This window comes from Artemia franciscana, chromosome 2 (assembly GCF_032884065.1).
Source record: "Artemia franciscana chromosome 2, ASM3288406v1, whole genome shotgun sequence".
Lineage (NCBI taxonomy): Eukaryota > Metazoa > Arthropoda > Branchiopoda > Anostraca > Artemiidae > Artemia > Artemia franciscana.
Genome location: NC_088864.1, coordinates 25,089,424 through 25,113,269, shown reverse-complemented (window position 1 = coordinate 25,113,269; position 23,846 = coordinate 25,089,424). Strand labels below are relative to the sequence as shown.

Genomic DNA, 23,846 nt, shown 5'->3' with positions numbered 1-23,846 from the left:
CAGAACCATAGTTAAGCATATAATTTCCACAAATCCCTCGTATCATTTTCAAGGAAAGATGGAAAAAAAGCTCAACATAGCAGCTAGCTTTAAATAGAACCGAGTATTTCAAAACTTTTTTTTCTTTTATGTCATCGAGCAATATAAACTAAATGATATGTATTTTTCGGTTTGACTTTTAACTTTTGTTGAAAGAAACGCCTTTCGGATTTAAAGCGCGCAGTTTAACTAGAATTAAATGGTGATGCTCCTGTGGCTATCAGGACTAGTCCATCTCTTGTCTTTGATTAAATAAAAAAAAAGCTTTTTCAACTGAAAGTAAGAAGCAACAATAAAAATTAAAACGAACATAAATTATTCCGTATATGAGGGGGTTCCCCCCTCATCAATACCTCGCTCTTTGCACTAAAGTTCACATTTTGTTCCAAATTTGTAAAACTGACCCTTGAATCCCAAAGGCCGTTTAACTAGAATAAATTGGTCTTTTGAAATTGCTAAAAATATTTTAGCGTAAAGAGCGAGGTATTGACGGGGGGTTCTAAATTCCTTATATGCGTAATAATTCCTGTTCGTTTTCAGTTTTGTTGTAGCTCCTTACTTTCAATTGAAAAAGCTTGTTTTTTTTATTTATTTTCTGGTCGTTTTAAAATAGTGGTGGGAAAATCGGCGTACCCTTCATGAAAAATTCTCTTCCCCTATGAAAAATCACTCTATGGAAAGATCGTCCCACGTAACCCCTTCTCCTATAGCCCCCAACCCCCACCATAAACAATGTTTCATAACTTGCTGCCCTTCCCCCGGGTACTGCTGGGGATTAAGTCGTCCTCAGACATATAGCTATTAGATTTTTCGACTATACTGAATAAAATGGTTATCTCAAAGTTTTGATCCGGTGACCTTGGGAAAAATGAGCGTGGGAGAAGCATAGTTGCTCTCCAGTTTTTCTGTCACTTGAAAACGGCACTCAAACTTTTCGCACTAATTTTCGTTCGAATGAGCCGTCTCACGACATTCCGGGCCACTGGGTCGATATGCTCACCCCTGGGGAAAAAACAAAAACAAAAAAACAACAAATAAACACACATCCGTGATCTTTCTTTTGGCAAAAAATATAAAATTCCACATTTTTGCAGATAGGAAATTAAAACCTTTTCAGTAGGGTTCTCTGATACGCTGAATCTGATGGTGTGATTTTCATTATGATTCTATGACTTTTAGGGGGTATTTCACCCTTTTTTGAAATGAGGCAAATTTTCTGAGGCTCACGAGTTTTGATGGGTAAGACTAATTTTGATAAAATTTGTATACTTAAAATCAGCATAAAATACAATTCTTTTGATGCATCTATTGGTATTGAAATTCTGTGTTTTAGAGTTTCGGTTACTATTAAGCCGGGCCACTCCTTACTTACAGTTTGTTACCACAAACTGTTTGATTCAATTAAAAAAAGTTTATTACAACTGAAAGTAAGGAGTAACATTAAAACTGAAAAAGAATAGAAATTACTGTGTATACGAGGGGGGCTGCTCCCTCTTCAATACCTCACTCGTAAAGCTAAGGTTCTTTATTACTTTTAAAAAAATTCTTATTGTTCTAATTAAACGAAGCTTGGATTTCAGTAGTTGTTCTTAAAGAGCTGGGACGTTATTAAAACTGACTTTTTTTACTTGGGACAAAATTTAGTTTTCTTATAAAATTTCTTATAAGAGTTCTGGCAAATTTCCCCAGTGTAAAATTTGTCCTGTAAAGTTCACCCCCTGGGAACTTTCTTCCCCATAAAAAATACTTCCCTTAGAAAATCACCTTAGTACAGAATTTACCCCTCCTAAAAATGTACGCATACTTCCCAATAACGATACAACATCTAAACAATGAAAAAATTTTATAACTTAAATACATTTCCCCAGGGGCTTTGAGGGGTCTTGTTAACTTCAAAGGCATATTTATCGAGCCGTTCAACTATGCTGAACAAAATAGCTGCGAGAAACATTGCGGGAACATTGGGTCGAACAAGAACCCCTGGGAAAAAAACAAACAAACAAAAACGCATCCTTGATCTTTCTTCTGGCAAAAAAAAAAAAAACAAATTCCACGTTTCAAATAGTTCATGGTAACGAAGAGTAGTAAGGAGCGACCTGGCTCAATAGTAATTGAAAGTTTAAGAAACGGAAGTTTAATATCAATAGATATATCAAAAGAATTTGATTTTTATGCTGATTTTAAATACATCAGTTTCATCAAGTGTAGTCTTACCGATTAAAAGTTATGCGCTTGTGAAAATTTGCCTTATTTTCAGAAAAGGGGAGAAACACCCCCTAAATGGCATAGAATCTTAATGATTCTAACGCTTCTAAATCACACCATCATATTCAAAGCATTAGAGAACCCTACTGTAGAGGTTTCAAGGTCCTATCTGCAAAAATGTGGAATTTTGTTTTTTTTGCCAGAAGAAAGATCATGGATGCTTGTTTATTTGTTTTGTTTCTTTTTTTCCCAGAGGTAATCGTGCCAACCCAGTGGTCCTAGAATGTCACAAGAAGGCTCATTTTAATGGAAATTAAAAGTTCTAGTGTCTTTTATAAGTGACCAAACAAATTGGAGGCTAACTAGGCCACCACCCACGATCATTTTTATACCAAAGTCACCTGAGCAAAATTTTAAGATAGCCATTTTGTTCAGCATAGTCATCTTTGCTGAATATGTCTTTGAAGACGACTTAATACCCACATTCCCTGGGGGATGAGCTGCAAGTTATGAACATTGCCCATTGTTTACATTTAATATTAGTTATTGGGAAGTATACAGACGTTTTCAAGGGTTTTTTTCTGGTGTTTGGGGGAAGGGATTACGTGGAAGGATACTTCCATGGAGGAATTTGTCACGGGGGAAGATATTTTCCTGGAAGGGCGCTGGATTTTCTAGCATTATTTAAAAAAACAATCAGAAATTAAGGTTGAAAAAAAAACAATCAGAAATTATGTTTAAAAGAAACAAGTCTTTTCAACTGCAAGTAAGGAGCAACATTAAAACTTAAGACGAACAGAAATTATTACATATATGAGGGGGTCGTCCCCTCCTCAATACCACATTTTTCACAAATTTCCACATTTTCGCAGATAGGCGCTTGAAATGTCTACAGTAGGATTCTCTGATACGTTGAATCTGATAGTATGATTTTCACTGAGATTCTTTGAATTTTAGGGGGCGTTTCTTTCTTTTTTGAAAATCAGGCAAACTTTCTCTGGCTCCTAGCCTTCTTTGTGTGAAACTAAACTTAATAAATTTTACACATTTGGAATCATTATAATAAGCCGATTCTCTTGATATATTTATTGATACCAAGATTTCGTTTTTTAGAGTTTTGGTAACTATTGAGCCATGTCGTTCCTTTCGTACAGTTCGTTGCTACGAACTGTTAAATAAAAAAGTGAATATAACAGGAACAAAGTATCTACTAAGTTATTAAGAATCCTTTCTTCTCATTAAAGTCCATTAAATTAAAATATAAAAGATGTTTTGTATCAACTTGAAATACGGTTGTTTCTGGATTACTTATGACCCAAAAAAATAACTTTGAAGCAACTTTCATTTTAAAACATTACAAACAGGAGGTTTTGTCCAAATGACGTATAGCTTTAATTGCTGCAATAGATTTTTAGCCCTTAACAAACAAATACGCTCCATAAATTGTGTCCGTGCTCCGTATCTTCTCAAGTTTGTCTGTAATCCTAAGCAAATTCCTGTAGCAGAGGAATACTTAAATCTCACGAAAGAAAAATCCTTATTGATTTGCACATTGTATTGTAGTCTTTTCATGACTATTAAATAAAAAAGCAAGTTTTTTTAACTGCAAGTAAGGAGCGACATTAAAACATAAAACGAACAGAAATTATTCCATATATGAAAGTGGTTGTCCCTCCTTAACGTCCCGCTCTTTACGCTAAAGTTTGACTCTTTCTCACTACTCTACTTTTTAGAACAATAAAAAAACTGAAAGATAAGACCCGTATATATATATATATATATATATATATATATATATATATATATATATATATAATGACACTTATGTAATTAAAATAAGCATAAAAATGCGATTCTTTTGATGTAACTATTCCGTTTTTTTAGAGTTTCGGTTACTATTGAGCCGGGTCGCTCCTTACTACAGTTCGTTACCACGAATTGTTTGATAAAAGTTTTCGAATGTGTCTCTTTAAATAAACGAAATTGCTCTGAAGTAGCTTGGTTTAGAGGATATAGTAAATTTAAGCGTCTTATTGACTTATCTTCTTTTCGAATGTTGAAGGAAAATGAAAACTAAAAAGCAAACTAAAATTCAAACCGCTATATGTCTGCCAAATGCGTCCACCACTAAATTAGCTACCTGCATTTGTAACAAGACATAGGAATTTTTGATAAAATTAGAAATATTATTGCTTCCAAAAATAAGAAAATAAACGTGAGCAGAGCCTCTAAAATTTATCTGGAAGTTCGTTCAAATTAATCCAGTAGGTAGGGTAGAAGTTAAAAGAGATTCTTCGTCAAAGTTTTATTTTCTTCGAATGTCTGGCCAGGTTCTTCAATTTCCGGGCGAATATGTTTTAATAATCTATAAAAGGTTACATCTTCAATTAAATGTAATGCTCAACACGGTGACACCTGGTTTAACACGCTTACAAGCTATGCTCAAACTAATTGAAAATATTTTGCCCTAAAAAAATCCCCTTTTTAATAAATTTTATTCCTTAAGTCATTAACACGAGCTGAATATTAAAAATCAAACACTTTTATCTACTTAGTAATATATTTTAATTAATTTTATAGATCTGAAATTTTTCAAGTTTGTCTTGATTTTACGTTATTAATTACCTGAATACGTTCATCTTATTATTCTAAAATTATATCTTTTGAAATCCTACTTTCTTTACCGAAATCCTTAGAGTTTATTTTTAAGCGTAAGTTTAATTCAGTTTTACTTCTTATTTGTTGTATACCTTTTTTGCCTAATATTACTTTCTATTGAGCCATTGAAGACTTATTCCTTCCTTTTGTTTCCAATACTGACACGATCTTTTAGCTTGATTTCACTTTTCGATAGGATGTTTGTTCCTAGGAAGAGGAATAGCAGATAGAATGTTCATCAGTATTGGAACTGACAGATCGAACAGATGGAAAAATGTAATTAGAATAAATCCCTTTCTCATCTGCAAGTTTCTATTTCCCCAATCTACTCAACCATAAACGATATCTCTTTTGAAACTGACAAAGATTCCTCAAAAAAGAGATTTGGTAGAGATAATATTCAGGTTTACAGCCATTAAGAGTGTTACTAAAACTCGTAACTAAAATCAGAAAAAAAAAATAAAAAAAATAAATAGTGTCTAAAGAACGGTCTAGAAAAAACGAAGTCAGGTTCATTGAAGAAAAAAGAAAAGAAGAGCCAATACAAAGCTATGTGACGTAAAATTAGGCACTGCTTAAAAATGTCTTACCACTGAAGCTTCAAATGATTTTAGCAAAGGAAGAGAGAGAAATTATTTAATGATTTGGGTTATTTCCATACACACAGTGGAATCAATTAACAGATATTTAGGAGGGGGGTAAAGTTAATCTTTCAAAATTCAGAGGGATGGGGGGGGGGGGGCAAATTTGTCGTTTAAAAAAATCGGTGAAAATACAAAAAGGGACTTTCCAATGAATATACCCCCACCCCGCAAAAAAAGATATTTCCAAAATATAAGGGTTATCAAGGGGCAGACGTCTTTCCCTCCTCCCTCCCAATTGACAACGATGTGTACACCGCTGTTTAAGGTTAAAAGATGGAAAACCAAGTCTTTACTGTAATTTACGGTTGGCTACCCTTTTGATTCGTTCTTTTTCTGTAATAAGGGAAAGGGGAAAATCTGAAGTATGCCTAGTCATGCAAAATTTTAAAATGAGTTATACCATATTTTACAGTTTAAACTGTCATAAATCGGTACCTTCCAACAGTAATGTGTGCCACTAGTTGTACGCTAGGGGCTTAACGTGGTATGCAATAGGGGCTTAGGATATTGTTACAAATTTCTTCGATAAATTGAGTGTACGGAAAGCCAGATTTCATAATGTTTATTTCTTTCATATAACTATTGTTTTCTAACAAGAATACTGAAAAAAAATGAAAAAGAGAAATTATGTTAACACAAAGGTTTCTATAATTGACTTTTCCATTCAAAAATCCGTCACATCGATGACCATGTAATCGCAGGGTTGGAAGCCTCGAGATTTGGAAGCCTCAACTGTACAGATTAACATGTTATAAATCCGGATTGGAAGCCTCAATTGTAAAAATTGACAGGATATAACAACTGTAATAAACAAAATGTCTAAGAGCCTGGATTTTTTAACTTGGTTACATTCTCAATTAATGGGACCCTGGCTCCTCTTGGTTGGAATTTGGTATTAAAATCCTTGAAAAAGTTCGTGCCAACAAATGACATTCAGGACCATAATTTTATTCATGTCTTTGTCCTTTGGGCTAAATTACTCCCTTCACTAATATCACCTTGCCTATATCGAGTACTTACATCAATTTTTTGTGTGTGCCTGTCAATATATTCCACTGTTCAAACTATTCAGCCAATATTGTATTGGAAATCACTTTTGCAATTTCTTGCTACATCTAGGCTTTTATTAAAAAAAAGCAGTAGATTGGTAAACCTTATCCTTTTTGGTGAAACATTTAAAACAGGTATGTTGTAAAATAATATCCAAAGGAATTAAATTTACTATAAAACAATAACAGCTTGTCTGGCATGTCTTTTGAACTGTTTAGAAAACTAACACACAGGAGTGACGTGAACTTGTTTTTACTGACGCTGGGAGAGAGCTTATAAGGAAGGGATGAACCTAGCCAAATCTATGCTCGAATTTAATTAATGCTGAAAGGCTAATCTTTTAGTGTATAAGAAACCATTGTATGTTCTGGCATAGCTTAGGAAGGTCTGCTAAGCCATTCCTAGAAAATACAGATTGATTTAATTCGATCTTATGCATGGATTCCTATTATTTTCATAAAGAAAAAACTTATCCCACAGTAAGACTTATTGAGGGGAATTTGTTTCGAGCTTATTTAATGTTAACATTCCCACGCCCTCAAATACTTATAATTTCTTTTCGAGGAAACAAGAGAATATCCCAAGTTCTCTCGTAGCAGGAAGTGTATTTCTGAACTTGCCAATGAAAAGTGTTAGAAAAACGGTATGGAGTCACCAAACCCGGAGAACTTCCATAGATCAAGTAAAAGTAGAAATGTATTCCAAAATTATCCAAATCTGCTTTTTAAGAGCACGAAATATTATTTTAGAGCCCTTATCGTCATTATTACGCTAGGTGTGATTTCACGTCTGAGGAACAAGAAGGGCTCTTATATTTTCAGACCAATGAGATATTAAGATAGAAAGAAGAGGAAAACCTTTATTGGAAACTCCATTGTGAGCAGATTCTCCTACTATATTCCTGGGCAAAATTCCATATTGCCCACATCGCTTTATACTTAGGTAGCGCTATTGGACTGCCTATGATATCATTGAAAACTTGTTTAAAAATTATTAACAGTCTTGGCTAAAAATTTTATTGGTCTCCATTTTTTTTTAATTTTTGTTTGTATTTTTAGAAAGAACTATTTATTCTTTCCTCTCCTTATTGTCATTTTCTTGCAATTTACTTGAATGTTTGTTGAAATTTTGTCATCTAAATCATAAAAAGTTGTCTCACTAACAAGAAGGGAAGTCAGCGGTCTCAGCCTATTATCTTCGGGAATCATGGCTTCAAAAGTCCTCAGAGAATAGCTTGTTTGACTGTAGGGTACTCAAATTCTATTCAATATTACTAAAATCGTTTGGTCCTGGAAACCGAATTCAATGCACCAACGGTTTTTAAGTTGATTTGTATTTATTTCCCTAAGGAGACATGCTACTTGATTTCCTGACAGTTTTTTTAACTACTGTGCATTTTGTAGAATCTAAGTGAAGAGTTCTGAATGAAATAAAGTGTCTGAAAGTGTTTTGGTATCTGGAAACTAGAAATCCCATCTAGCCAAAAAATAGTAGAAATAGAATCAAATAATCTACCAAGCGTAGAACTACCACAAATCTGCATCGATAAATAAATGAAACCCAAAAACGGCTCAATAACCGAGTCAGACTCAAAACGAGAAGAAATTAACATGAACAGGGCTCACAACCCCTATGCCTTCCCAAGGCCAGAACATGATTTGCACTTTACTGAAAAAAAAAACACGTGAATGAGAACTACCAATTTAATAAACATATGCTTATATTTATTCCTTAAAATGTTAATAATATTTCAATAATTAAAGTTACAAAAGTGAAAACTTTTAATATCTTTTCAGTAAAGCGCAAATTATGTTCTAGCCAATGGAAGACATAAGGGTTTTAAGCTATGCTGAACAAAATGACAATCTTAAATTTTGATTGGAAGTTTTTGGAAAATTATTAGCTAAAGAGGAAGGCTGATTGCCCTTCAATCACTTTTGACTCTTAAAAAGTGTACTAGACTTTTGAATTTAAATCAAATTAGCTCCTTTCAAATATCAATGATATTACTAGCTATGATAAAGCAGCGCTGCCTATGGTGTTGCTTATATGCCCTTTTAATACTTATTTTTAATGCAGATTTGCCTCTCACTCAATCCGACTATCTGTCTTGGCTTTTTCTATAATTAAAAAAAGCTTGCATTCCATTCTGACTTACCTTACCTTAGACCTTAGTTCCTCTAGAGCCATCGTCTTCTTTGAAATATTTTGATGGATGCTCTTTTTCCGGGTTACCCATACATTGTTATATGAATATTAAAATAGAATTTACCTGATTAATTTGTAAAATTTAAAAGATTCTAGATCAAAAATCTGTAATAACAAGCTGAAATTAAAAAAAAAAATGTTTCTTGTCAATGTAGACAAAACCACTGGTGTAACAATATTTGCCTCTAAGGATCTTTACTAATTTAAACCTGCTCATCAAATGCTATTAGTGCGTGAAAATTTGTATTTAGTAAAAGGAGTTAAACATCCCAAAAAGAATTTAATTTTGATGAAAGACACAACAATATTCAAAACCCTTGAGAAATTCTTAAAACCACTAACTCCAAAAATAATACGATAAGTCGGTAATTTTGGTCAACAATGGTTTGGAGCGTTTTTGTATTGAGTAAAAACTCTGACCATTACCGAAAGGTACTTATATAGCCTATCACTCTTAGAAACCGTACTGGCGTGTGGTGGTATGCGACTCAACCCTAAACATACCGGCAGTCTGTAGAAAGATGCAGTGTTATTACAGACTGTTTATGCCATAGAAATAATGTTTATAGCTGCAGAACAGCTGTTAGGGTGGAGGCTAGTGCACTTGTTTATATAAAGGTGAGGTACTCAAAGTCTCAGAGGGTATGGTTAGACCTAATTTTCTATGAGAAGTGCTTAGGGTGAATTTAAAGAGTGACCAGATTAAAATTTATCGAACTCAATATTAACTCCTGGGCTCCTGTCATTTGGAAGAATGCATATGAATGAGCATATGGGAAAAAGTGCAATAAGGTTCCCGAGAGGAGGAAAACTCCCCTCTTATTGCACAAACAACAAATTATTTATATTTGATTTTGAAAAGCAAATACATTCATTGAGCCCCTTTTCTCGAGGTATCGTTATGCAAAAGTTAAGATTTAATGTAAAGGGTGGGGTTTGAGGTAATGTTACTTCCTGCTCCTCATATTTCGGAAAAACTCTGGGTATATTAAGAAACACGGACAAAATTAAGTAATTTTTCAAGGGAATATAAAGAGTGACGTTGAAAATTAAAGGGAATACGAATTACGCTATGTGGAGCCTGCCCCTCCCCTCGTCACACATCCTCAAAACACAGCTCTCTAGGCTAATGTAAGATTTACATCCTCAGTAATCCAGAACAAATCCTCTAATGCAAGGGTAAACGGAATAAGTCGAAAGTACTTTTCGTGCCTAAGGAACGAAGGGGTATACTGATGCACTTTTAACTTTAACAATATAATTTTTAGCTCAAATGTTTTGAGCACTCGCACTACCAACTGGTTATACTTGTCACTTTCAATTTTTTTTTAATAAAGCACCACTAAAACCTTAGTTTGCAGAGCAGGGGGATTGAAGAACTGAGGTAACTCCCTCATTAATGTCTTAACGTGAATAAATAAACTGGTCAAAAACACTGCCCAAGATTGGTGCTGCTTTAAAATGGATTTATTTGAAATTGTGTTCAGGTATCAAACAGTTCGTGGTAACGAACTGTATAGTAAGGAGCGACCCGGCTCAATAGTAAACGAAACTCTAAAAAACGGATGCTAAGTTTGATTCTTTCTCGCAACTCTACTTTTTAAAAAAATAAAAAACTTTAGCGTAAGGAGCGGGGTGTCGAGGAGGAAAAGCACCTTTCATATACGGAGTAATTTCTGTTCGTTTTAAGTTTTAATGTCGCTCCTTACTTTCATTTAAAAAAACTTGTTTTTTTTATTTAATTTAATAATAGAAGTATAGGTGTTTTTTTGGTTTTTTTTCAAACAAGTAGTTTGAAACAGGTAGTTAAGGGGGTGTTTTTTCCGTATATGAACGAGTCGCCCCCGTCCTCAATATCCTGCTCTTTACGCTAAAGCTTTTAGCACTTTTGAAAAAGCCTTCCTATTCTAATAAAACGGCCCTTGTGTTTCAGTAGCCGTTCTTACAAAAATATGACAAACAGTCATACTTTAGCGTAAAGAGCAAGGTACTGAGGAGGAGATAACCCATATATATACTGAACAATTTCGTTCGTTTTGAGTTTTGATGCTGCTTCTTACTTTCAGTTAAAAATAAACATGTTTTTATTTATTTAATTTCTGATCGTTTTTCAAATAATGCCACAAAATCTGTCTCACCCATAATGAAAAATCCCCCCCCCTCTCACAGGACAATCCTCCGTGGCAATTTACGAACATGTAAAATACGCCCCCTCTCCCGTCAAGTTCCCTTCAGACGGTTCAATCCTCGAATAAAATGCCGTAAAATTTCACGCGGACGATTCAGACTGAAAAATTATCCGTAGCATACTTTCATTTTAAAAAGACTAACTTCTAATCGTTTTCTCGATCTCTCCAGAAATTTCCCTTTCCATGGAAATTTTTTTTCCGGAAATCCAAACACACTGAAAATAACAATTATGCTGACTATTTACATTCTTTCAACTATGCTCAACAAAACGACTATCCCAAAAGTTTAATCAGATAACCTTGGGGAAAAAGTAGCTTGGAAGGGGGCTAGTTTCCCTCCAATGTTTTTGGTCACTTGAAAAGGGCACTAGATCTTTTAATTTCCGTTTGAATGCACCCTCTCTCGACCTTGTAGGACCATCATTTCCAAACAAATACCCCTAGGGGAAAAATACTCCCTGATCTTTCTTCTAAAAAAAATACAAAATTCCAGATTTTTATATATAGGAGATTGAAACTTCTACAGTAGGGTTCTCTGATACCCTGAATGTGATGGCCAATTCTCTTAGGTCCTTAAATTTTGATGGGTAACACTAAACTTAATGAATCCTATATATTTGGAATCACCATAATAACATAATATTTTTGATTTATCTATTGATATTAAAATTCAGTTTTTTATAGTTTCGGTCACTATTGAGCTGAGTCCCTCCTTACTTACAGTTCGTTACCACACGAAGTGTAAGTAAGGTATAAGAGATAGTTTCAAAGTAGTTTGTTTGAAACTTTCATATTTGGTGGATGCCAATTTTATTAGTGTAGTAAGCACGGGAATTGCTAGATTTGGCCAATACATCAAAGTGAAAAACTGCTCACCCTCCCTACTAAGGTGACAAGAGATTTCTAAATTGCATCTCACAGCTGGTTGAGTGGTGTATTATATAGTCGTTCTCCTTGTTAACATCGAAACTGCCGGGGTTCTAAGAAGCAGGGGAGCTTAAGAACGCATGAGTTCCTAAACTCAAAGCCTCAAAATTTGGAGTTTCAGTGGGAATGACCAATGCTTTGGGGTTAATGGCAGTTAACCAAATTAATTATGCCTTTATACCCAATAATATGGATTATGCAGATGACAATGTGCTACTCGGCCACATTGATGAAATTCTAATATTGCATCTTCTTGACGTAAGAATTATCCAGCTTAAAACCGACTTTACGAGCATCAAATAGGCATTGGTCGATCAATTATATTGACTCTGTGACTGTGGGGGATTTGTCGAAAACCTTAGGCATTTAGTGTTGTCAATAACGTCTAATTGTGTTGCGGAGCAACACTACTGCTTTCGTAGTTTTTTTTTTTTTTTTTTTTTTTTTTTTTTTTTTTTACCGTGATCAGCGACCTGTAGCTCCGAAGTGGTAAGAGTTAAAAATTTGAGATTTTTCAGAGGGAAGGGAAACGTGAAACAGAGTAAAAAAGTTCCAGAGAAGTTCCTAAAATTTCTAACAGTTTTCCATAAAAAAAATAAACCGTTTTTTTCTTAGAAACTCTGCGTTTGATGTTTGGCGTCAAGTTAAGACGACCCTAGCTTCGGAAATAAACTTGTTAGAAATACAGTTATGCTGAACTCATGTAGAACTTTCATTTGTCTCTTCGAGAACCGGAGCACAAAATTCCGTAGCTCTTACAGATTTCCCGGAAATAATTCCGGAAAAGTCCATCTCGTTCCGATTTTTTTTGGAATTTTCTCAAATTTTCGATTTTGATGTTTCTTATATTTTTATCGAGTAGTGCTATGAAAAGTATGCAAGAAGAAGTGAAGTGTTCTATATACCAAGTTGCTTCGTTCTCTAAGAAATAATTTCCGAAGTTTCGACCTTCTAGAGGTAACTTCTGTTCTGGACCAGCTAGATTTTTTTTTCCAACGCGGTTCGACAGGTCTCGATCTCCTAACCACTGGGGCTTGCAATAGTTTCTCCGAAATAAAATTCCTTCTTTGGGTTTTTCTATTTGGAAGTTTTGTCATGCCCTCGGGGCAATTTAAATTTTTTGGTGAATTTGGTTTGTTTTATATTTTCCTAGTTTAGACCATCAAAAATTAAGCAGAAAACTATAAGACGTTATTTCCGTATTTCTTTCAGATTTCCCGGAAATAATTCCCGAAATGTCCGTCTCGAAACATAATACTTCGAATTGGCGTCAATTTAAGACGGCCCTAGTTTCGGAAGTAAACGTTTTAGAGATAAAATAATTATGAACTCATATAGAACTTTTATTGATGTTTTCGAGAACTGAAGCATGAAATTCCGTAGCTCTTACAGATTTCCCGGAAATAATTCCGGAAAAGTCAATCTCGTTCCGATTTTTTGAAATTTTCTTAAATTTTCGATTTTGATGTCTATTTTATTTTTATCGAGTAGTGCTATGAAAGTTATGCAAGAAGAAGTGAGGTGTTCTTTATACCAAGTTGCTTCGTTCTCTTAGAAATAATTTCCGAAGTTTCGACGTTCTAGAGGTAACTACGGTTCTGGGCCAGCTAGAATTTTTTTTCCAACGCGGTTCGACAGATCTCGATCCCATAAGACTGGAACTTGCAATAGTTTTCCGGATATAAAATTCCTTCTGTAGGTTTTCTATTTAGAAGTGCTGTCATGTCCTCGGAGCAATTTCCAATTTTGCCAATTTTTGCCAAGTGCAATGTATTCTGATACTGCTGTACAAGATACATTGGAGAACATGGCAACATTTCCGATGGGTCAGTTCAGTACACTATCGAATCTTGAAATCTCCGACAGCCAGTTTCTGCTGCTCCAGTTGAACATACAGTTGGTCAGCGCCCATTTTGAAGATCTCCAAAAGATCACTGGTTTTGACAAGTCGTCAATTATTTTGCTTCAGGAAACATTCGACACCCTGTCAGATCACATTTGGATGGAAAGTTATACAGTGTACAGAACCTCTAGTTCGTTTTCCAAAAATCGAGGTTTGTTGTCACTGTTCAAGAATTCTGATTTCGATGTACTTTTTACTGAAGACAGAACGACAATTCAGTATGACTGTCATGTAGTGGTCTGTCAGTTTAAGAAAACTCTTAAAAAAACATATTGATTGTTAACATGTACAAACCACCGAGTACATCGGAATCTGTTTTACAAAATGAAGTTGGACATATTGTGGACTTGAAAAAAAAACTTGATTGTAAAAGAGTCATCGTAGCAGGTGACTTTAACGTTGATGCAGCGAAAGGAAACATAGTTTCGGCTTTTCAGCAATTAAATAAAAAAAATTAGTTTTTTTAAATGAAAGTAAGGAGCGACATTAAAACTTAAAACGAACAGAAATTACTCCGTATATGAAAGGGGCTTTTCCTCCTCGACACCCCGCTCCTTACACTATAGTTTTTTATTGTTTTAAAAAGTAGAGTTGCGAGAAAGAATCAAACTTTAGCGCAAGGAGCGGAGTGTCGAGGAGGAAAAGCCCCTTTCATATACGGAGTAAATTCTGTTCGTTTTAAGTTTTAATGTCGCTCCTTACTTTCATTTAAAAAAACTTATTTTTTTTATTTAATTTCTGAAAGTTTTTTAATTAATGCATGACTGATTTTGGCTCTCCGTACATAAATTATTAAAATGAAATTTGCATATTAATTCTTTTTTTGGCTAAATGGCTTTCTCTTAGTTTTGTTCAGACGTTTTTGAGGAATAAGGGGTGGGGAAGGAGGTCTTGTTGCCCTCCAATTTTTCGGTTACTTAAAAAGGTAACTAGATCTTTTATTTTTAACGAACGTTTTTATCAGTAAAAAAAAATACGTAACTTAAGAATTAACTTACGTAACAAACTTTTATATTCTTATATATTTGATTATATATATGAGGGGGTTGGTCCCCTCGTTAATACCTCGCTCTTCACACTAAATCTTGTTTTATCCCAATTCTTTAAGAATGACCCCTGAATCAGAAAGGCCGTAGAATAAATAGTTGAAATTATTTAAAAAAATTTTAGCATAAAGAGTGAAGTGTTTATCTCCTCCTAAATACCTCGCTCTTTATGATAAAGTATTTTTAGAACCCCTCATATGCGTAATAATCTCTGTTCCTTTTTAAGTTTTAGTGCTTCTCCTTACTTTCAATTGAAAAAACTTTTTCATGTTTATATTTTCATTGTTTTTTTATAGTAATGCTAGAAAGTCCTGCGCCCTTTTCATTGAATTTCTCTTCCCCCATGAAATATTCCTCCAAGGAAAGATCCTCCCATATAGCCCCCTCCCCTGAACCCCACACCCAAACCAAAAAAATCCCCCTGATAACGTCGGTACACTTCCCAGTAACCATTACTGTATGTAAACATTGGTCAAAGTTTGTAACTTGCAGCCCCTCCCCCAGGGACTGTGGGGGGTAAGTCATCCCCAAAGACATAGTTATTATGGTTTTCGACTATGCGGAACAAAATGGCTATCTCAAAATTTTGATCCGTTGACTTTGGGAAAAAAATGAGAGTGGGAGGGGGGCTAGGTGCCCTCCAATTTCTTTGGTCACTTAAAAAGGGCACTAGAACTTTTCATTTCCGTTAGAATGAGCCCTCTTGCAACACTCTAGGACCACTTGGTCGATACGATGACCCCTGGGAAAAAAACAAAAACAAAAAACAAATAAACACGCACCCGTGATTTGTCTTCTGGCAAAAATTACGAAATTCCACATTTTTGTAGATTGGACCTTGAAATTTTTCTATAGGGTTCTCTGATACGCTGAATGCGATGGTGTAATTTTTGTTAAGATCCTATGACTTTTAGGGGGTGTTACCCCCTATTTTCCAAAATAAGAAAATTTTCTCAGGCTCGTAACTTTTGATGACAATAACTAAACTTGATGAAACTTATATATTTGAAATCAGCATAAAAATCCGATTCTTTTGATATATCTTTTAGCATCGAAATTCAGTTTTTTAGAGTTTCGTTTACTATTGAGCCGGGTCGCTCCTTACTACAGTTCGTTACCACGAACTGTTTGATTAGGGTATCAACAGTTGATCAGACAGTCAACCACAAAGAATGGAACAATCATCGACCACGTGTATACGGATAGCGATGTGTCTAAGTGTGGTGTTGCAGTCACATATTTCAGTTACCACAATTTAAGTTTTGCTGTATTTGATATTTGAACTTTTTCTTATTTTAGTTTCTTGGTTGTCATTATTCATGTAGTGCAAACTGTGGTTTAATTTGTATAGGACAAATTCTAAAAGTTAAATTTGATCTCTAGTTTAAATTATGTAAAGAAATTCTGGTTTATCTCCTATAAATATTCAGAATTGTCAACTGAGTTATTGTGTTATTCTCGTTTATTTCTGGACCAGCTAAACATTTTACCAAACTCAGTTTAGTAGGAGCTCGAAATAAAACCATATCAAAGATGCTTCAAGATAACAATCGAAGCCGCATTAGAAAAATGTCCTCTGAAGGACACAATGGAGACTGTTGCTCCGTAACTGTGTCCCGTAGGGCACAGTTGCACGTGTTGCTCCACAAATGTGCCCTAAGGAACAGGGCACAGTTGCTGCAACACTTCCCGTTGCACAGGCAACGCAGGTCTACTTGGGGGCTGCAAAAGAGAGTGGCTACACGGGCTTGTGAAGCAACTGCTGCTATGCAAAAAGTCATTACAGAGTTGACTTGAGGTCAGAATCAAATGAATCTGCAATTTGTTTAACCTTGTCATACACCTACGAAACACCGACTAATGAAAGTGAAAATTTGATTCATTCTACTAAACAGGCCCCAAGTACAATTTCCACTCCAGTTATTTTTAGTCAATAAGTTTGTGATGTGGCCAACCAGAGTAAATTTCAAATATTATAAGAAAAAAATATTCATGATAAAACCTAGTTTAGGCATAAGGTAAAACTTGTTAAAAGTTACTGAGCTGTAAGCCCTTCTTTTATTTTGTTGGGGACCAGGTGGGCAGAGAAGGAATATGCGATAAATAGACAAAGAGCCCTTGACAGTTTTCCAAAGACATGGTCACCAATAGGATTTGACTGGCTGAAAAGAGCCAAAGAAGGTGCTCAAGGTAAACCAGACCGGTTGTTTAAATCTCCATTGGTGCTGACAGACTGACAACATCCCGCAAAAAAAATAAACAAGAAAGACTGCATTTCATTATTCCACAGTTCTCAGATCCTAATGCATAATTGCAAAAACACAGGGGGATATCTGAGCCATCAAGAGCTAGTTTTACCACCCTATACTTCTATAGTCCCCACGCATCAAAAAATTGAGAGTGGAACCACTTTTTTTTTGTTTGGTATGTTTGTTTGGTATCAAAATATTAAACCAACAAAGTCTAAAACCGTTGTTTTGAACAGCAGTCGTTGACATACGAAGTGCTTTAAAACGACTTGTTTCTCAAAATGAAATGATGGATTGACCTACTTAACAGATTTCTGAATTTTTTCTCCTTAAGTTCTATTCAAATAAAGAAGAAATCAGGTTTAACAGGTACTGAAAAATTACAATTTGGGGTTGAATGATTATATAGTTTGTACTTGTACTTTTTATTAACCATCGTTTCAATTGCAGCCTCTTGAAATTTGGTGCTTGTTGACAATGGTAGTGCCGTTTTTACCTGCAACGAATTTAATAGCTCCGGTAGGATTTGTTCTTGCAGAAAGGCTACTCTACTTACCAAGGTGAGAACTTAATAACTTTTTCTTTTACAAAACAACTGTACAAAATATGCATGGTATTTCTATAATCATTTGAAACGTAATGGCGTACACTATGAATGAAGATTCTTGTGTCTCTACAATCAATCGTATTTCTTGGTATCGTTGCATAGAATGAATAGTCATTGACGGATTTTGGACTGATCAATTTGCTTTGAGGTTGATCATATCCTTTTTATGGTCCAAAACGGATCAGGGAGGAGGCAGTCACCATTGGCGCCACATCTGAAAATCTTAGGGGGGCCAAATATCGACTTTGGACCACCATCAGCCTAAAAAATTTTAACATTTTTGAACTCACCTTTATATACCGTAATACCTTTGGGGTTAGCATTTTGCAGCTTATTTATGGACCAAAAACAGTACCAAAATGCAACATTTACAGTATAAATCAGAAAGTTACGTACAGTTACTTTAGCAATGGATATCTTCTTTGCTTCATTTTTGCAAACTTGTCGACAAGCTTCTAAAAATTAAGCTCCTTCACTGCAGCTTTCTCAGAGAATATAAGCAGCAAATGCTAAAGTCGCTCGTTTCCACCCATTGAAGCGTTTTTTGATCTACTTCACGATCGCCAATGCACCACTGCCGACTATGACTTTGCTTAAAAAGTTTGGGCCGTGGTAGGGTATAAAAATGAGGAGGATTACTGTAAAATGTACCTGGAAAGTGATGAATTGACGTTGTTTGATATATTCTGTTAAAACACGGACAAAATTTATGAGGAATTTGGGTGTGATTTGGGGCATTATTTTTCTCCTCATCTAATGATGGATTAAATCTTTAAAATCAGTAAAGGAGAAATATGCCTGATCAAATACGTGGGTCAGCAATTATTCGTAAACAGATCAATGAGGGAGTATTTTTTTCATGGGGATCGTTTCCTGGAAACCGATCCGACTGGACAACGCAATGGTGTAAATTTGAATGTGGTTTTTTCTCGATATGAATTCCTTTTATCCCTTGGTAGTGTCTCAGTACACTTTTCCGAGTGGGAATCACAAAAGGCTGGACAATCCTTGTTCTTCAAATTACTCTGATAATTCTCCTGTTGAGGAGAATGGACCAAAAGGGTGGTTTTTCGAAAATGATGGTGAAATACCAGTGAAATTTCATGACTTGCTAAAGGACTTTGTTTTCCAATGCATAAATAGACCGGTGCCTAGAGTCTCATTGAGTCCCTATTATAATTCTTTGGTAGAGGATGGGGGTAAGCACTAGACACCTTCAAAACTAAAGCTTATTGCCTACTTTCGTCAAAAGCAGAATATCATTTTACATCATGTTCTTCTACAGTGGATGCTGGCCAACGGTTTCAAGGTTACAAAGCTTGATAGAGCCCTCCAGTTTAATCAAAAGCAATATATGAAGACGTTTATTTACACCTTCGACAGTAAACGATCTGAATAAAAAACAAAGGTAAAAAAAACAATCTTTAAGCTAATTTTGTGCCATAGGAGTTGTTGTAACGTTGTGACGCACCCAAAAGAACGTGGCTGAAGCACTGCAGATCTGAATTTCACATCGTCCTTGATCATAGACTTCAATATGTTTCTTTTACATAGGAAAAAAGAAATGTAATTTTAAATAAAAACATTGCAGTGCAATTTTAGAATTTTCAAAACAACTCATGGTGGAATTTTATTACAATGTGTGTAAGCTCTGATGGCCGGGGGGAGGGGACAAATTCAATTTCATCATGGGGCTGCAAAATTATTTATAATCAACATTCTCATCGATCCTTGTCCCATCATAGTCCTCTTGAAATTCATCACAGTAACAGTACACTTGACATTTTTCGTAAACAATATCCCAACAAAACGTTTGTGAGGAAGAGGAAACTTAATGTTGGTGATACAGTTCGAATCAATGAAACAAGTAATATTTTAAAATGGGGAATTACTTGTCATCCTTTGAACTTTTTAAGGTTTCCAAATCTTTCAAAAACACTTAACCTGTAATATACTGTCTGCATGATATGATAGATGACAAAAGTTTTGGCGGTTTTTACTACTATGAATTACAAAAAGTTAAAATCACTGAAATGTGTGTGAATTTGTTTATTAATAAAACTTTTAAGTACAAAATTCTGTGTTCTTTAGATTTCTTCTTCCACGTATAGTTAAGCATCGTTAATGATAAGTGGAGGCAGCTCGTCAGGATTCAACTTGTATTCATCTTGGCATGCAAAGTCAGGATCACATATTCTACGATATAATTAGACTTCATTTTTATTATACCCCTTTGTAAAATCGATAATTTTATTTTGATTCATATTATAAAATTTAGGTGTTTCAATTTTCTTATTCAAAGTAATTCCACACACAGAATTCTCATATAAAGAATCAGTTTCTATAACAGCCAAATAAAAATCAGTAGATTTATAATTATACTAGCCCGTATCTTCACAGCGAAGTTGTAAAAACAGACTCTCTTATTATGACAGTAATTAAAGCATAGACCAGTTTCTTCCTTCTAAAACAATTTAAAACCACGACGACACCAGTCTCTTAAAAGCAAACTAAAATCACGTTTGGGTTTTTTTTGTAACCATGCCTAGGCAAGTATTATCCCATTGATCATATTTATCATAGTGATAGTTGGATCGTAGGAAACCTCTAGTGTGGGAATCACAGATCTCTCCAAGACAGGAATTACAGTCTTTAATTTGCAGTGTGTATCCTCAATCCAGTTTATATCGATTGCATAATCTACAGTTGTTTTTTGACTAAAAGCCTTGGGACCACGACACATAAGTCTCAAACAATAGTCAAGAGACTGAGAATCATTTTTCATTATCAGGTCAATTATTCTCTTAGTGGAGATTCTCTTCTGCACCGACAATCTTTGAAAATGATCATGTAGAATTAAATATTTTTCCAAAGTAACAAGATTTCTTATAATTTTCTGTCCGTCCACTTTATTCATTTTCATCCTGACACTCTCACTACCGATTATAGGCTAAGTGTGAATGAAGATTTTTTGTATTTTTTCTACATCATCCTATAGCCTGGGTACCCGATCAAGCTGGTCACTACTGGCACCTTCTAGATAGGAGTGTTACCAACTATAATATCTAACGAGAAAAACATTGTTCGTTTTTCTTTACATAGTGATTCATGGTTTAATGAATGTATCCTCGGATAAAGTATCACTGGCACGATTAACATTTGCATGGAGTTTGTTTTTCATCAACTCATTTTTAATTTCCTTATTGATAATCTTCGCTAGTTCCCTTTTTATTTTACCAACAATTTCTATGTCTATTATCATACTATGTTTACAAAGGCAACATTTTCGGTACCTAGATAAGATGTGTTGCATGACGTTGCAACTAATGAATGCATCCTAATGAGTGTATCCTTGATAAATTATCATTCTCACTGTTAAAGTTTGCCTGGAATTTGTTTTTCATCAATTCATCTTTAATTTTCTTACTTATAATCTTCCCTAGTTTCCATCTCATTTTACCAGCAATTTCAATATGTATTATCATACTATGTTTATAGAAGTAGCATTTTTGATATGTTGCATGACGTTGCGGGGGTAAAACAGTTTTCTTTTTACCTTTCGTTTAATGGTTATAGTTGGAGGATGGTGATAAGATCTTTCAACAGGTAATATGTTACCAGCAGCAAGAAATTGGTCTTTGTCATCAACTAAAAGTCTTAGTTTTGAATTCTCTTTCAACACTAACTTCCCCGGTAATGTTACTCTTGAATATCCACTACCACTAGTAATGTTGAATTTTTTTTATTTCAATGCAATTTAACACCTTACTGTCATGGCATCGCACGCATACGTTTCCATTCAGGTACCCATTAATACTTGTTTCGTAATTCAAATATTTCTCTTTGTCAGCGTTCATTGCTACAATGCCTTTTAGAAATATTTCATCTTCACTTAAAAAAAAGATGTATTTGCTTCTCCTCCCGATGCAAAAATAATATTGAAGTAAATCATATGACCCACCAAGTCACGCGAGATTACGTCATGCTCAACTCCAGTTATGTGATATACACCTGCATCTTTTAGAAAACATCCCCTACTATGTAACAAGCACTTGCCTCTTGAAGAGATTTAAAAACGTTTGCGTCTTGAGGGAATCGGCGTTAAACTTCTTCGTCATCTTTAATAATTAAAGGAAGAAAAGAGTAGCGACTAGGACTCATTCTAAAGGTATTGAGGGGATACTTCTAAAGAGTTCACGTATCATAGTTTGAGAACCACTGCTATAGGCAATTCAATTTTGGTAAAAATTTACCCCGAACAATTACCCTTAAAATCTCAACATGTAAAATTAAGTCAGCAAAGAGAAAGTAAGACAAAAAAAAATTGTATAAGAAATCTAGAAAATTCACCCAGCGTATAATCTCCCCTGAAAAATTCACTTCTCCCCCCTAGAAACTTTCTTTCGTATAGAATATCCTCCCAGTGAAATCCCCCCATTAGAAAATTCACCGACACCCCCAAACCGAAAAATGTGTGCATACTTCCCAATAACAAATACTGCACGCAAACATTTGGCAAATCTTGGAGCTTAAAGACCTTCCCTAAAGTTATATCTCCAAAGTTATAGCTATTGAACTTTTCAACTACGATGTTCAAAATAGTTATTTCGAAATTTTATTCGGCCGACTTTTGGGAAAAGGGGGACGTGGGAGGGGCCTTTTCTAGTCATTTTGGTCACTTAAAAAGGCATTAAGGATTTTAATTTCCGCTAGAATGAGGCCTCTTGCGGTATTCTAGGACCTTTGATTCGATACCATCGCCCCTGTGAAGAAAAAACCCAGCAAACCAGATAAAAATGCATCCGTGGTCTTTCTTCTGGCAAAAAAAGACAAGAATTCCACATTTTGCAGATGGGAGCTTGAAACCTCTATAGTAGGGTTTTCAAAAGATTACATATAGATGAAACTGAAATAATAGAGTAAATATACAACAGAGGAATCATTTAGCTCTTTCTATTTCGAATATTTAAACTCTCTTATCTGTGACTTTGACTTGAGCGTTTGCTAATTGTGCTTATGAAAAAATGTCATTCTAGCAGCCTGGCTGCACATACTGTCTTTTGATAAGTCTAACATTCTTTTTAAAATCCACTGCATTTTCAAACTTAATACCTTAGTGTTTTTTTTAATCTACCAGACGTACCCTTTCGATTAAAAAAATAGCGTCTTCTGATTTATTTCAGTATCCTCCTCAGCTACTCCTGAAAAATTTGACCAAATACCCTTGCCGCTCATCAGATATTACTGACACAATTTGATCACCTAAATCTTCTGAATTAGTTCGACATTCTCCTCAACATTCCGTGAAAATTTAAACTAAAAACAATTGGTCGTTCCTAGGTATTGCAGAGAGTCCCTTCTGACAATTGCACCCTTCTGGGTACATTTGCTGGGTCAAAGGCAGAAGTCATAATAACTTCTGATCAACTTCCACACCCTGCTGAACACTCTCCAAAAGTGTCAACTTAATACCCTTAACAGCTCCAGAGATGTTACAGACACACCATTTAGAAAAGCTGGATGCACAAGATGTCTTTGATTTAGTTCAACATACCAATTATATTTCTTGAAATATTCAACTTCATAATCTTAGCCTTTCCTGAGATATGGAAAGTGCACCCTCTTGACAATCGGTATCCCCTAGTACCTGTGGGTGAAGCATCCCCCAACATTCTCTGAAAGTTTCAACTTAATAGTTTTGACAGTTCTTAAGATATTACAGATGCTTACTTTCATTACTTGGATGCGGATAGAGTCTTTTGGCTTAGATCAACATCCCATTCATTATTCACTAAACCTTTCAACTGAATAATCTTAGCCATTCCTTAAAATTACGCATAAGTCCTTTTTAAATCATGGAATAACGTAGACAACCTGAATTTTTTTTTTTGTTTATTTCAACGGTAGTATTAGAAGCAGTTATAATGCCAGTAGCAGTAGCAGTCAGAGTCACAGTAAAAATCGGAGCAGTAGTATTAGTTGCACAGTAATAAGTAGTCGCTTTCGCAATTGCAAAAAGTCACAATAGCAAGTAGTCCCATAGCAGTTGTGAGCAGTTAGAGTTGCCTCTATCTGTAGTCTGAAGTAGTCGAAATCATAAACAGTTGTAGTTGCAGGTAGT

At 34.9% G+C, this 23,846-nt stretch overlaps 1 protein-coding gene across 4 annotated transcripts in view; it reads left to right on the top strand.

The window, feature by feature from the left end:
• The window catches only part of LOC136039230 (protein O-mannosyl-transferase TMTC1-like), a 327,626-nt gene that overhangs the window by 203,133 nt on the left and 100,647 nt on the right, over positions 1–23,846 (top strand). For all 4 annotated transcript variants that reach the window (XM_065722793.1, XM_065722801.1, XM_065722775.1 and 1 more), the window contains one exon: positions 17,569–17,678. In XM_065722793.1, coding sequence (XP_065578865.1) covers positions 17,569–17,678 — 110 coding nt within the window. The remainder of the gene's footprint in view (positions 1–17,568; positions 17,679–23,846) is intronic.